Genomic DNA, 16,134 nt, shown 5'->3' with positions numbered 1-16,134 from the left:
GACGCAACAATAATAAGTGGTCAATAATTCTCAGTGCAACAAAGCCAAGGTGGCAAAAGGTCTGTAGCGTATGCTACAAGCTTCTCGATCTGAAATCACTTAAGCAGAGGCTGTAAATCTGACTGAGGATTTATTTGGTTACAAAGGTTTGATTACAAAGGCCATGATGTATTAAGCAGCTCCACTCCCACCCGGAACAGATGATTTAAAGCATTTGCATATTTAACTTCAAATTTTTGCCTCAGTTCAAAAACTGTCTTCCGTCGAATGTATAGACAATGATTGTTTTGTGTGACAGTGTAAACAAACTGACAGCTAAATGTGGGAATGGCTTTGGAGATTGATTTGATTTATTATTGTCACATGTACTGATAGCATGCAAAACAATACAATCAGGATGAATCATACCTTACATAAGAACATCAGGGTAATAGAACAGAATGTGGAATACAGTGTTACAGCTACAGAGAAGGTGCAGAGAAAGATCAACTCTAATACATGAGAGATCTGTTCATAAATCTGATAAGTGGGGCAGAAGCTGTTCTTAAATCTGTTGGTACATGTTTTCAAACTTTTGTATCTTCTACCCGATACCAGAGTGTGGAAGAGAGTCTAACTGAGGTGGGAGGGGTCTTTGATGAAATTGACTGCTTTCCTGAGTCGGCGAGGTCAGATAGGCTGACAGGATTTGCTAGTGATAAGCTTTGTCTGAAGTGTGCAATCTGAGGAGTTTTATTTTTTACCTCTCTGATCATATGCTGAAGGGGATGCCCTAGGGATGAGTAATGAACGTCGTAAGGAAATAAATAGGGTCAGGAATAGACCATTCAGACCTTTGAACCCACTCTGTCATTTAGTAGAATCATGACTGATCAATCTATTTCAACACCCCTTTCCCACTCGTTATTCCTATCTGTGGATTGTTTAATATCCAAGATTCTGTGGAGCTCCATCTTTAATATGAATCCGGAGCGGGCTGTTTCAGCCCCTCAGGCCTGCTCTCCCTTTCACTAAAATCATGGTTCATCTGATTGTACCTTAAATTCACCATCCTGTGTAATGCAGTAAGCTTTCACTCCCTTGTTAAACAAGAATCTATCTACCTCTAACTTAAAAATATTCCAAACTCTGCTTCCACCACCTTTCTTTCAGAAGACAGTTCCAAAGACACATGACCCTCCAAGAGGAGAAAAAAGTCCCTAATATCTGTTCTTGATGCGTAGTCCCTGATCTTTAAAAAGTGATCCTGGTGCCAGATTCTTCCACAATAGGATCCTCTCCATATCCACCCTGTTAAGGTCTCCACAGGATTTTCTATATTTCAATCAAGTTGCCTCTAGGGCCAAATGGTCTACATCTGTGCCTGTTTAAATGTATACAGCGCAGAATTATTTGTACAATTCCAATTGAATGTTTCTACTGAATATTTATGCCTATATGTATTGCAGAATGAAATGTTTGCTTATTTTAAGTTTTTAGCTTTAGTGAGGATGCTGTTGTTTCCCAGCCTCATAAAGAAGCAGTCCTATCATTTAGAATGAGATAACGACCAAACAATTCTGCCTAGTGCACCATTCTACAGGCTTAGTTATAAAGGGCATGGTGTTGTATTAATAGCGGATTCTATCCAGATATAGCTCTCTGTATAACTGAGCATTGTAAACTGAGTGGTGTGACATTACCTTCCAGGTTTCCTTCTTTCCCCAGTGACAGCTGCATCTGAGCAAAATGTCTGCCTTTACTGACTGCTTATTTCCCTACTTACTGTCAGCTAAAATTGTGGCTAAGTATAAAAATGTCATCTCCCAGTTTGATTCCTGACTCCTCCACCCCATGTGTTAAGGTCATTGACACCCTTGACTCTCCCATTTGCTTTGTTGTGCCTGCACCGGGGAAAGGCATTCTCTGAGCACCAGTCTGAGAGTCAAAGAGTCATACAGCGTGGAAACAGACCCTTCGGTCCGACTCATCCATGCCAGCCAGATTTCCCAAACTAATCTAGTCCCATTTGCCTGTGTTTGGCCATATCTCTCTCAACCTTTCATGTACCTGTCCAAATTTTTTTTTAAATATTGTAACTGTACCTGCACCAACCACTTCCCCTGGCAGTTCATTCCACATACAAACCACCCTGTGAGTGGAAAGTTGCCCCTCAGGTCCATTTTAAATCTTTCTCCTCGCACCTTAAAAGTATGACCTCTAGATAGTACAAACTCCCCAACCCTAGGGAAAAGAGCTTTGCTATTCAGTTTATCTATATCCCTCCTGATTTTATAAACGTGGCTTTGACAGAATAGTCATACAACATAAATGCTGGTTTCCCCCTGAATTGGTATTCTTGCAAATTGTCCTGATGAGTGCCAGACAAAAGCTGTTATGTTTTATATATGGTCATCTGTCTCCAAGCCATTTTCCACACTATCTCCATAAGCCCTTTGTCATTAGTCCTCAAAATCCAATTTCTGTCTTGAACCTGCTCAATTATTAAGCTTCCACTGTCTTCTAGGGCAGAGGATTCCAAAGATTCACCACCCTCTTAGTGAAGAAATCCCTCCTCATCTCTCTATTAAATAGTTGCTCCTCATTCTGAAATCGGTTCCTCTGGTTTAAGATTCTCGATAAGGGAAAATCCGATTCGAGTCCACCCTGTTGAGTTGTGATAGGAAGTTGAGCTCTGCTAGAGTAGTTGCTATATTTGCTGATGACACCAAGAAAGATGATTAAGTTGCGAAGAGGATATAGATAGGTTTAGTGCGTGGGGAAAGATCTGGCAAATTGAGTATCGTGTGGAATTGTCCACTTTGACATGAAAACTGAAAAGCACTTAATCTAAATGGTGAGAAGTTGCCTAGTGCTGAGGTACAGCAGCATTTGTGTGTCCCGGTACATAAATCACAAAAGGTCAGTACAGACATAGCAAGTAATTAGAAAAGCTAATGTTGTCATTCATTGCAAAGGGTATTGAATACAAAAGTAGGGAGTTACAGAGGGCACTGGTGAGGCCTCATCTGAAGTGTTCTGTGTAGTATTGGTTTCCTCCTTTAAGAAATGATGTAAATACGTTGGAAGCAGTTCAGAGAAGGTTTACTAGACTAATGCCTGTAATGGGTAGAGTGTCTTGTGAGGAAAGGATGGATAGGCTTTGGCTTGTAGATATTTTCTAATCAACCTGTTCAGAGATGTTGTTACACACCTCTGGAGCACAAGGGACTTGAACCTGAGCCTCCTGGCTTGGAGGTAGGGATGTTACCAATGCACTATATGAGCCCTCGGACTAGGATTGGATCCTTTTAAAGTTTAGAAGGATAAGAGGCAACTTGACTGAAACTTACAGGATCCTGAAAGGGCTTGGCAAGGTACAGGGAGAAAGATGTTTCCATTTGTGGGAGATCCTAGAAGTAGAATCACTGTTTAAAAATCGGGAGTCGCCCATTTAAGACAGGCTTAAGGAGAATTTTTTTCTCAGAGTTGTAAGTCTTAGGAACTCACTTCTTCAAAAGGCTGTAGAAATAGTCTTTGAATATTTTTAGGGCAGAGGTAGGTTGTGAAATCTAGTGTGAAAGGTTATTACAGGTAGGCAGGAACATGGAATAATCAGATCTGTTATGTTATTACTGAGTGACAGAGCAGGCTCGAGGGACTGATAACAAAATCCTGCTCGTAGATCATAAGTTGATATGTAACTTTCAAACAGACACCAAGGTAGGAGCTAACTAATGCAGATGCTGGAATTTTTACTGAAAACCAAAGAATGTGTTGGAAATCACAGCGGGCCAGGCAGCTTCCGTGAAGAGAGGGCAGGCTAACACTTGTTCATGTGCAAAAAGGCCCCTCCTTGTCAGATTGTTCCTCTACCCTGAGATTTCACCCCACTCCATTTACTGTCCTGTAGCTGGCTGCGGCAGGGAAGACACAGTGACTCAACTGCTTATACAGTGCATCTTTGCAAAGGAGGTCTGGATGATTTCTGTGAGGGCTCATCTCAACCTGCTCTGTGATGCAGGACTCTGCTATTTGGGCTTTTCCCAGGGATGCACTGAGGGCTGTAAACTCAGTGAATGATGATCTTTGGTTCTGGCTGAGACTTGGCACTTTCAGTGCAGAGAGCAGTCCTCTGAGCTGTTGCAGACTGGCAGGTTCCAAAGTTCAGGAAGAAATGTTGTGGAGCACTCTAAAGGTTGGGGCAGCTGCCACCGAGATTTACTGGGGAAAGGACAGTGCCTAAAGGTCTTCCTATCATTGCAAACCAAGGGGTTGGAAACACCGTAAAACCCTTGAGCTGTATGTTGTCTATAAAAGTGTTAATATAGTCTGTAATTGTGTGTGTAGTGAGCGTCTTATTGAAAGAAATATATATATATTTATTAAGCTGTATTGTACTTTGTGCAATTTTAAATTTAATGTTATGTAATTCTGAATAAAATGTGTCAGTTGAGAAAACAGAAACACATGCATTTAGCAGCCTGTACTATTGGAGTTAATGTAGATCAAGGCCCTGCTCCACAGACATCGGTCACCTCCAGGTCTCATCCTGAACAACATGAGGCACATCATTGTGGCGTAGTGGGGAGAGAGTCAGGTATTCAACAATTAGGGCATCACAGTCGAAACCAATCCTTTGCCATCCATATCACTTGTAATCAGGAATAGGAAACTGGCTTGATCGTTTTATGTGTTTATAACATACAACGCTTAAAAATATTCAGCAAGTCGGTCCATGCCTGTTGAGAGCATGGGCAAGTCAATGTCTCCTTTTGTCAGAACTAGTCTTCTCCACATCATCTGACATTGTTGCAGCCATGCTGCCATTAGTCTGGTTGAGGGTACAAACCCAGGAATTTCTCACTAACATTCTCAGCCCATGTTCCCAGGCAGCACAGCCACAATGACACGTGTGGCTGCTGTAAGTTTGTTCGGTTCCTGCATATCTTGACGTTTTGGAATCTGCAAAGACGGCTTTGAAGAAACGGCCTGGGCATGGGAATCTTCAGCAGTTTCTTCTGAAAATCCAGACTGTATTGATATTGGCAGCGAAATATCTGGCCTTTTTCCTTTTATTTTATTTTATTTTTTTGTTTTTGACAGATTTAGAACGAGGGAGGAGAAGGCTGTTAAAACACAGCCCTCATTACATGTGTGTATCATTTCAACCTCAGATTAACTGCTCTGGAGTGGTAAACAAGCAGGGCAGGATTAAAGGAGGGGCAGTGCTTTTGGCTTTTATGTTTATGTTTCCACGATGGATAGAAAAAAGGATTTCCCGAAGGTACAGTATGAATTATTACAAATCAAAATTTATTGAGCAAAGCAGCAGTCAGCTCCTTCCACTAACACAAAACTAACACTCCTTTTTCTCTAACATTGCGTCTGCTTTAAAGCTCTAACCACTCTGATCTGCTATCCAAGCGGCCAGGGGTAGCTAAGCCAAGTTCTATGTTCTGACATTACTGCAGTGTTAGGCAAGAACAGGTAAGAAAGTATTCTGTCCATGTTGAAACAGAACTGTAAACGTCAGGAAGGTTCCCACAGAATTGACCCCTCTCCCTACACAGTCAGCTGACCTCAGATTTTGGAGGTTGGGTGGGTTTTTCTTTATTGATGCTCGTGATGTGGGTGTTACTGGCTAGGCCACTACTTATGGCTCATTCATAACTGACCTTGAGAAGATTTGGAGCTGTCGTCTTGAACCACTGTAGTCCTTGGGATAAGCAATGTGCTGTTAGGAAGGGAATTCCAAGATTTTGACCCAGTAACAAAGAAGGAACAGCAGCAAATGGGACTAGATTAATTTAGGATATCTGGTCGGCATGGACATGTTGGACCGAGGGGTCTGTTCCTGTGCCGTACGTCTCTATGATTCTAGGTCAGGATGGTGAATGACTTGGAGGGGAACTTGAAGGTGGTGTTCCCCTGTATCTGTTGCCCTTGACCTTCCCAGTATTATTGGTCATGGGTTTCAAGGGTGCTGTGAAAAGAGCATTGCTGAGTTGCTCCAGTGCAACTTGTAGATGGTAGACACTGCTGCTATCGTGCCTCCATGGTGGAGGGAGTGAATACTGAAGGTATCAGATGGGGAGCTGAACGTATATCATTTGCATTGTCCTGAAATATGTCAAGTTTCTTGAGTGTTATTGGAACATCCATGCAGGCAAGTGGAGAGTATTCCATCACACTCCTGAATTAAGATTTGTAAATGGTGGTCATTTTTTGAGGACTTGAGAAGTGAGTTGCTCGCCTCAGAATTCCTAATCTGACCTGCTCTTGCAACAACAGTATTTAAATGGTTAAAATAAAACAAAGAACTGCAGATGCTGGAAATCTGAAACAAAATCAGAAATTGTTGGTGAAACTTAGCAGATCTGCAGCATCTGTGCAGAGAAAGCAGAGATAATGTTACAAGTCCTCTGACCCATCTTCAGAACCTTTGTCCACAGATGCTACCAAATCTGCTGAGTTTCTCCAGCAATTTCTGATTTTGTTATTTATATGGCTAGTCCAAATCAGTTTCTGGTCAATGGTAACCCTCGAAGAAGCTAATAGTGGGGAATTCAGTGATAATAATGTCATTTAATGTCATGGAGTAATGGTTAGATTCTGTCTTTTTGGATGTGGTCATTATCTGGTACTTGTGTGGTATGAATGTTACTTGCCATTGAATAAGCTCAAGTCTGGATGTTGTCCACGTCTTACTACATTTTAACACCAACTGCTTCAGTATTTGAGAAGTCATGAACACTCCTGAACATTGTACAGTCAGTGAATATTCCCACTTCTGACCTCATGGTCAGAAAGTCATTGAAGCAGCTGAAGATGGTTGGGCCAAGGAACGGTGTCCTGAGGAACTAAGGTTCTTGTGCAGTGCTAGTGTCCTGTGCTCACTCAAGGAATCCACTCCCAATCACTGTCTGGTGACCTTTGTTGGAAAATAATTGTGTGGATCTTTTTTATTTATTTGTTCTTGGGATGGGGGCAAGGCTGACATTTATTGCACATCCTTAGTTGCCTTAGAAAAGGTGATGGCAAGCTTGATTTTCAGTCCATGTGGTGTAGGGACACCCACCGATATGGAAGGAGTTCCAAGAGCTTGACCCAGCAACAATGAAGGAGTGCCAAAATATTTCCAAATGTGGATGGTGTGGGATTTGGAGGGGGAACTTGCAGATCATGGTGTTCCCATGTTTCTGTTGCCCTTGCCTTTCTAAATAGTAGATGTGCAGATTTGCAAGATGATGGCAAAGAAGATTTGGATTTGGCTGTGATACCAGTATGGTTGAATAACTCAACAACAATCAACATCTGGATTCGAGTGAAGAATAGCCATATGGATGAGTCTCTGGTGGGGGAAGAAATGAGGCAATTTATGTTTAACTGCTGACTCAAGTCACCCTGATTTTCCTTCCTTGTAATGGTGCCCATCACAGAGTACTCAGCAATGTCTGCTTTGCTGTCAAGGCTGAATCCTGGTGAGAGTTCAGTGGAGGTGGCTTAAGATCAACTTGGCTTTCCTTCATTTAGTCCCTTGTGACTGTGGGCTCTTTGAATGAGCTAAAAACAATTTCTGCCCCTTCACCACACCCTCACCAGCACATCAGTACCTCTGAGAAGGTCAGCAAACCACATGCAAGTCGCCCTTCCTGTTTATCTGGAAGGTGTTTGAAATAACAGTTTTACACTCCATAAGGTACATTCCTGTTCTAGAATGTCCGTGATAGGAGCTTCTCATTGACTGCAACCTTTCAATGTAAAATCAGAATGTACGTGCAGCCCTCATTTTGCAGCAGAGGATTCATTGTATACAATTTTTTTTTTAATTTGTTCATGGAATGTGAGCATCATTGGCTAGGCCAGCAATTGTTGCCCATTCAACAGTTGCCGACAGTTGAGAGTCAACCAAATTTGCTATGAGTTTGGAGTCACATATAGGCCAGACCAGGTAAGGGCAGCAGATCTCCTTGTCTTAAAGGACATTAATGAGTCAGAGATAACAAGGTGTAGAGCTGGATGAACACAGCATGCCAAGCAGCATTTACAACAATCGATGGTGATTAACATGGTTGTAATTAGGCTAGCTTTTTATTCCAGATTCTTATCAAATTCAACATTTTGGGATTCAAATCCATGTCCCAAGAAAATTGACCTGGGAGTCTGGATTACTGGTACATTAGCACTATGTTTCCACTTCCTCTGAATAGTGTTGTAAGGGATATAACCTTGTGGAAGAGGATAGCAATACCATCAGTTAAGAGGTTTCCTTGTAAAAGGCAAGGTTTTAGTATGTTTAATTCTTTAAGAATCTTTAATTCTTTATTTTATCTTTCCTGTTTTCTGCTCTCTCATGGGTGTTTACTATGTGTTACCATGCTGGTTATGAGGTACAATGTTTACTGAAATGTACAATAAAATGAAACCGGACATCTTGCTGACTGGGCCTTTATGGTTCAATGGTGGGAGCCAGTCATTGCACTGTGCAACGGCCATTGCCAATGACAAAGAGCTAATTTGCAGAAATCCAAATAAAAAGAACACAAATCCTGCCAAGTGTATTTTGTAAAGAGGACTCTGGGCTGCAGGTTGTTTGAGGATCTTGCGCTGAAGCTGAGTTATGGACACATCCTGTCCCATTATGACTCTGTTAGCCAAGGTCTACCACTCTATAATCTTTGTGCTTGTCCAATTCTGGCCCCTTGGGTGCTAATTTTAATCACTCTACCATTGGCAGCCAGGCCTTCAGCTCTGGAATTCCCTCACTAAATTTCATCCTCTCCCTCCTCTTTTAAGGCAATATTCAAAAGCTAAATCATTGACCTGTCTTAATGTCCCCATGTACGTTGATGTTAAATTATATTGTTGACACTCCTGTGAAGAGCCTTGAGATACTTTGCTGCATGAAAGGCCCATGCAAGTTGTTGTTAATTTGCTACCAATTCATAAACAATTCTTTTTATTATATTTAGCTCCGGTTCACCTCATTGAAGTCTGGCTGTTTGGTGAGGCCTGTAGCTCCCACAAAGCTATCCGGACGGTATCTTGCCCATCAGAAATCTTTGCCTCGGCTGCCAGTTCCTCCTCTCCAACAGACTCTCGAACGTTACCTGCTGGCCTTGGAGCCCATTGTAAGCCAAGAGGAGTTAGAAAATACGAAACAGATTGTGAAAGAATTTGGTCAAAAGGGTGGAGTAGGCGAGAGGCTTCAAGCAAGCTTGGAAAGACGAGCAAGGAAAACTGAAAACTGGGTATGATTCTGCTTTCTGGGCTATTGTTCTTTTTCAGACTGACTGACAGGTGTGCCCAAATGGTGGGGACAGAGTAAGCTGTTGCTCACAAGATTTGAGACAAACATCTCAGCAATTCAAGAAAGCAGCTCGCTGTCACGTTCTCAAGGGCAATAAGTGTTGGGCAGTAGATGCTAGCCCAGTCAGCAATGCCCAGATCCCATGAATGATTTTCTTTTAAAGCCAGTTGAGTATAGCTGAATATATGCAGTTGTGTAAAACTAACCACACTGTCCACATACAGCAGAAAAGGAGGCTGTTTGGCCCATTATACCTGTGCTGGCACTTAGAAAATATTAAAATTAGCCCCCAGCTCCACTGGCCACAGTTTTGCCCACAGTTCTGAAACTTTCTTCTACTCTGCATTATGACTTCATGGTCATGTTGGAAGAAATGCCTTACCCTAATTGGCTGTGGCAGTGGTTCTGCTCATTGAACGTTGTCGGTGGGATCTGTTCCTGATCTCATTGTTGCCGTCTACAGCTGTAAACCATTCAAATGGGCATCAGTAATGTGTGCGAGGGGCGGGGTGGAGTGGGGTGGGCTGGGGGGACCACAACACTGCTTTAGTGAAGGAGGTGACTATGTTGGGGAGGCAGTAACAAGCACACATTCCTCAAGAATATTCAACCAGGGAGATGCTTATTATGGGATGGGCTTTTTAAAGGAAGGTGAGTTGTGAGACAGGCTTCAGAGATCAGTGTTTGATGCAGCAGTCTGAAGACTACAAGAGAAAATCACTACGCAGTGGCCCATTGGTTTTGTCACTGGACTGGTCATCTGGGGACCTGGCTTCAAATCCTACCGTGGCAGATGGTGGCATGGGCAATGGATACTAGCTTAGCCAGTGAGGTCCACATCCCATGAATGAATTTTCAAAAACAAACGCTCTGTCAATGTGTGATTGTGCAGTGCTGAATGTGCCAGCCACCTAATCCAAGCTCCAAAAGCAGCATTGGAATATGGCCTCATGTTCTCTGGCACCGTATGGATGCAATTACACATCCTGCTTGTTCTTATTCTATATAGAATTTTATAGAATCCCTACAGCGTGGAAACAGGCTCTTCAGCCCAACAAGTCCACACCGACTCTCAGAGCATCCCACCCAGACCCGTCACCCTAATCCACACATCCCTAAACACTACGGGCAATTTAGCATGGCCAATCCACCCTAACCTGCACATCTTTGGACTGTGGGAGGAAACTGGAGCACCTGGAGGAAACCCACGCAGACACAGGGAGAATGTGCAAACTACACACAGACAGTCACCCGAGGGTGGAATTGAACCCGGGTCCCTGGCGCTGTGAGGCAGCAGTGCTAACCACTGTGCCACCGTGTCACCCTTGTCTGTCTTTCATGGTAGATTGTGCACTCCCAGTGCATCAGTCCACAACACGACATGGGATAGAGTCATTTATTTTTTTCCCTCAGAAAGCCATGCAATAAAGGGGTAGAAGTGGAGCTAACCTTTTACACACACACACTTTTTTTAAAATCGGCTTTTAATTTTCCAAATGCACATTACTCAAGAGGCCTACATCAGCTCCTAATTTGTACGTTCATATGCCGTTCACACTAATGTCATTCTTCTCCCCACCCCCACCAATAGAGCCCAAATCCCCAAAGTTTTCCTGTGAAAGCTCTGGTGTTATTTTCAAATGATAAGATGTCCGAGTAATGGGGTTCACGGGTAAAAGAGGTTAATGAACAATGGCTGGAGCAGGGAAACTTCGGATGTCCTAAAAACTGGTCCAGGGTTTTTAATAGTGTGTTCGCGTGCCGAGGCTGTGTCTCCCTGGATTCATTTTTTGAGAACATGACCACCGAAGGCTGGAGTTGGAACCCAACTTTGCTATGAACCTCTTCTCTTGATCGCCTTCTACCACAAAGCTTGTATGTGTGCATCAGGCAGTGCTCAGCAGCAACTATCCACAGGCTGGTCTAGCTAATTCCTGTTTCCTGCCTGGATTCTCATGTGATAATCGTTTCTCAAAGCTCACCTTATCTCTTGTCTGTCCTGTGCAGCTCTGTGATTGGTGGTTAAGGACGGCCTATCTGGAATACAGGCTTCCCGTGGTAATCCATTCCAGTCCTGGTGTACTGCTACCGAAGCAGGATTACTATGACCGTCAGGGGCAGCTCAGGTAATGGTCAAGCAGTACTAAATTCATCTTAAATTAGCCAGGGCTGGTGCTAATGGAAAAAAAAACAAAGCTCCAGTCCTCAGTGTTCTTCGCATTCTCTACTGGAAAGTCTCTGTTGAATAACACAGCTCGAAAGATGCTATTCAACCCATCAAGCTGGCTCTCTGAAAGAGCTATCCAATTAGTCCCACTCCTCTGCTCTTTCCTCATAGCCCTGAAAATTGTTTTATTAAAGTATTTCACCAATTCCCTTTGGAACGTTCCTATTGAATCAGCTTCCACTGCCCTTTCAGGCAGCATGTTCTATATCACCACAACTCACTGTGTAATGGTTTTCTTCTCATGCTGACTCTGATTCTTATACTGGTTATCATAAATCTATGTGCTCTGGGAACTAACCTTTCCACCAGCAGAAATAGTGAAGGAGGGGTTGGGACATATCAGACTAGCTCCGATGTCACCTCTACTTCTGTTCATCCTGTCTTCAGCAGCTGGGATTTTCCAAGCTTGAATTCTAATTCATATTAGCTCCTCGTGTTTCACGTTCATATGTTCCCTGGAGCTCATTGATAAAGTGATTACTGTATCAGAATTCAACTGTGCATTTCGGAACAGTGCTCCATCCAAACCCTCCCCAGCATCTTGCCAGTGCTGAGGACACGGATTTCACCCAGAGATCTACAGTTATCCTCCATCCTCCACACTGGACTGGGAGGAAGAATATACGAAAGCTTCTGGTTTTTGTTCAGAAATTTTGCCTCCACTCCCAACCATTGAACAATGACAGCTTGCTTTATATAGCAGCTCTGCCATAGTAAAATGTCCCAATAATTCAACATTTGGCACCATATGAGAGCAATAGCCAAACCTCAGGGCGAAAGGGTAGATTTTAGGGAGCTTCACATACTGTGCAGTCTCTTCTATACCATCTGTCTCTGCGATTGCTCTGTCTTCAAAGTCAGAAGTCACATGACACCAGGTTATAATCCAACAAGTTTATTTGAATCATAAGCTTTTGGAGCATAGCACCTTGGTCAGGTGAAGTGAGAGAGAAGAATCCAACAAGTTTATTTGAATCATAAGCTTTTGGAGCATAGCACCTTGGTCAGGTGAAGTGAGAGAGAAGAGCACACATACAGAATTTATAGGCAGAGAGATCAAAAGATCATACAAATGATGTGTCTGGAGTATTGAGTAATAAATCTCTGAAGGTGACCAAGAGTGTTAGATGGTGTGAGTAGAATGTCAACAGCTGAATAACAAGTGAAGGAATGACCTATAATCTGATCAAATGAGGTAGAGAGATAATTACAAAATTAAAAATAAGGTGGTGCTGGAGACAAACCAGTGGCTGGAATAACATGATAGGTACAACAGTCACATGCTGAGAGTCTAACCAAAGTAATAAGTAATTCAAAACTGTACAAACTAATTAAGATAGAGAGATCATAATTTAATCAAGGTGGGGGTGTCATAACAGGACAGTAAGGAAGATTTTACAGATACAGAACAGTGCGATGGGGTTACATATAGCTCAACAGGAACCCAAGATCGCAGTTGAGGCTGTCTTCATGGGTACGGAACTTGGCTATCAGTTTCTGCTTGGTGATTCTACATTGTTGTGTATTTTGAAGGCCGCCTTGGAGGACGCTTACCCAAAGATTGGAGGCTGAACATCTTTTGACAGCTGAAAATGTTCCCCGACTGGAAGGGAACATTCATGTTACGCAGTGTCCATTCATCCATTGCCGTAGTTTTCCTAATATACCATACCTCAGAGCATCCTTGCTGGCAGCATTTGAGATAGACAACATTGGCCAAGTCACATCAATATCTGCCGTGCACATGATGGGTGGTGTTCCCACGTGTGATGGTAGTATCCATAACAAATGATCTGACATGTCTTGCAGAGGTTGCCATGTTCTTCGCAGCCTTCAACATTGTCATCGATGATGATGAACATCTCGCTGAGATCATCCCTACACCTCTACTTCTTGCCTTCAAAACGCTAAATCTTAAACAGACCATCATTCGCAGCACACTACCCAACCTTAGGACAACATCGACCACACAACCCTGCCGTGGCAATCTCTGCAAGACATGTCAGATCATTTGTTATGGATACTACCATCACACGTGGGAACACCACCCACCATGTGCACAGCAGATGTTGATGTGACTTGGCCAATGTTGTCTATCTCATACAGCATGCGACTTTTATACCTATCATGTTATTCCAGCCACTTGTTTTGTCTCCAGCACCACCTTATTTTTAATTTTTTGTAATTGTCTCTCTGCCTCATTAAATTGGATTATAGGTCATTCCTTCACTTGTTATTCAGCTGTTGATGCTTTACTCACACCATCTAACACTCTTGGTCACCTGCAGAGACTTATTATTCGACACTCCACTCACACCGTTTGTATGATCTTTGGATCTCTCTGTCCTTTGATCCCTCTGCGTATAAACTCTGTGTCTGTGTGCTTCTCTCACACTTCACCTGATGAATGAGCAGTGCTCTGAAAACTTGTGTTTTCAAATAAACCTATTGGACCTGGTGTCGTGTGATTTCTGACTTTATCCACCCCAGTCCAACACAAGCACGTCCACATCATGGTTCTGTCTTCACGTTACGCTGTCTCTCTAGCCACACTTTATTGTCTTCCTACTTTTATCTTATTCCTCTTTCTTTCTATCCCCTTGTATGGAACTTCTCATTCTGTGTCCTTATCTTGCTGTGGTTTAGTAATCTGTTCCACTCCTCCTGTGGCTCAGTTTCCACCCCAACCTTTGTACAGGGTAAACTTTACCTCAGAAATGTGAACAATGCCAGACAGCTGCTTTTGATACCAGCTTGTGTTCAACCTGGTGTTATTTGGAGCTAGTTCTCTCACTCTTTCACCCTTCACTATGTATCGCTGTATTTTTCTCTGAATGGGTTAAGTTTCCCTGCTGTTCCCGGGCGAAGACAATCCCATATGTCATCCCTGATGTTCAGATTGCTGTTACTCTGTCTCCAACCATGTTACCTTCTCCTTTGTCAGTGACTTGAGTGTGATGGCTTTATTAGTACAGAGATACTGTCAGCATCCCCAACACCACCTCAGCTCTGACATGCACCACTGTTCCCTTTTTCTCAAGTTGCCAAGTGTCCAGGATTCTCCTGTAGTAACCAGAATGAACAAAGTGATCTCCGGGACGCTACTAAAGCAGTTCTGGTAGAACAAGTGCAAGAGCACTTCAAAGATGAAGTTTTTTTTTCAAAAAAAGTAAAGATGAAGGATATAGCATTCAGAAGAGAAAAATTGGAAAGAAAATACTTGAGGCTGTTTGAGTGGAACTCATTGAAGTCATTGTTAATTCCCAGTGGGTAAACCATGTGAAAATAATCAGATTATGGAATGATAACTCCTCTCCCCGCCATAAAAAAAATCAATAAAAGAAGAAATTACCAACAGAATTTCACTGTTTGTAACTTTTACTTTGTTATTACTTTTATTAGAACCAAAATAAATTACTTGTAAAGTGGCAAGTAATACTTTAAATAAAATGGTAGATTACATTTTTAAATCATTAGTACAACAAAATAACAACCTTTAAATACCAGGAGCACCTATATCACAGTCAGTGCTATGGGTGCACAGCTCATGCTGTTTTAAAGTTTTCTAAGTCCTTTAGAATGTAGGATATCTCATTTCCCTACTAAATCAAGCCAGCCCTCGAATCACGTTACCCAGCAACTTTATTCCATCTGAGACCCCTGGATACAGTTAGCACCAACAAGCCACACATCTTCAAACTCTCTCTCACTTGGTTCACATCCTGATGTCCTAATTTTCCAAGTTCCTTTTCAATAATTCAGTCATTGATTTTCCCCCACTATTGACATCGTGGGGGTTTCCACTGACCAGTGTCTAAACTAGATTCTCCACGTAAACACAGCGGCTACAAGAGCAGGTCAGAAGCTTGGAATCCTGCAGTGAGTAACTCACTTCCTGACTCCCCAAAGCCTGTCCACCATCTACAAGGCACAAGTCAGGAGTGTGATGGAATACTCTCCAGCCCCAACAACACTCAAGAAGCTTGACACCATCCAGGATGCGACAGCTTGCTTGATATTGTATCTTTAAACATCACCACTGCCACTGAGGAACAGCAGTGTGCATCATCGACAAGATGCAGTGCAGAGATTCAACAAGGTTTCTGAGATAGGTTTTTGACACAGTGACAGCGAAGGAACAGCGATATATTTCCAAGTCAGGATGGTGAATGACTCAGGGGGGGACTTCAGGGGGTGGTGTTTCCATATATCTGCTGCCCTTGTCCTTCTAGATGGAAGTGGTCATGGGTTTGGAAGGCATTGTCTCGGAAACAAAAACAGAAGTTGCTGGAAAAGCTCAGCAGGTCTGAGGAAGGGTCACCGGTCCTGAAACGTTAACTCTGATTTTTTCTTCACAGATGCTGCCAGACCTGCTGAACTTTTCCAGCAACTTCTGTTTTTGTTTCTGAGACAGTGCCTTCCTAATCCACAACCACTTCCATCTAGAAGGACAAGGGCAGCAGATACATGGGAACACCACCCCCTGCTAGTTACCCTCCAAGTCATTCACCATCCTGACTTGGGAATATATATCCCTGTTACTTCACTGTTGCTGGGTCAAAATCCTGGAATTCCCTCCCTAACAGCATTGTTGGACTACCAACAGCACATGGAC

At 42.8% G+C, this 16,134-nt stretch overlaps 1 protein-coding gene across 1 annotated transcript in view; it reads left to right on the top strand.

Moving 5' to 3' along the window:
* Positions 1–5,090: 5,090 nt before the first annotated feature.
* The window catches only part of crata (carnitine O-acetyltransferase a), an 18,398-nt gene continuing 7,354 nt past the window's right edge, over positions 5,091–16,134 (top strand). Inside the window, exons 1-3 of the mRNA XM_020514197.2 lie at positions 5,091–5,266; positions 8,955–9,233; positions 11,300–11,418. Of these exons, the coding sequence (XP_020369786.2) occupies positions 5,240–5,266; positions 8,955–9,233; positions 11,300–11,418 (425 nt within the window). The 5' untranslated portion in view covers positions 5,091–5,239. The remainder of the gene's footprint in view (positions 5,267–8,954; positions 9,234–11,299; positions 11,419–16,134) is intronic.

This window comes from Rhincodon typus, chromosome 28 (genome assembly GCF_021869965.1).
Source record: "Rhincodon typus isolate 14 chromosome 28, sRhiTyp1.1, whole genome shotgun sequence".
Classification (NCBI taxonomy): domain Eukaryota; kingdom Metazoa; phylum Chordata; class Chondrichthyes; order Orectolobiformes; family Rhincodontidae; genus Rhincodon; species Rhincodon typus.
This window is presented reverse-complemented; position numbering and strand designations above follow the sequence as displayed.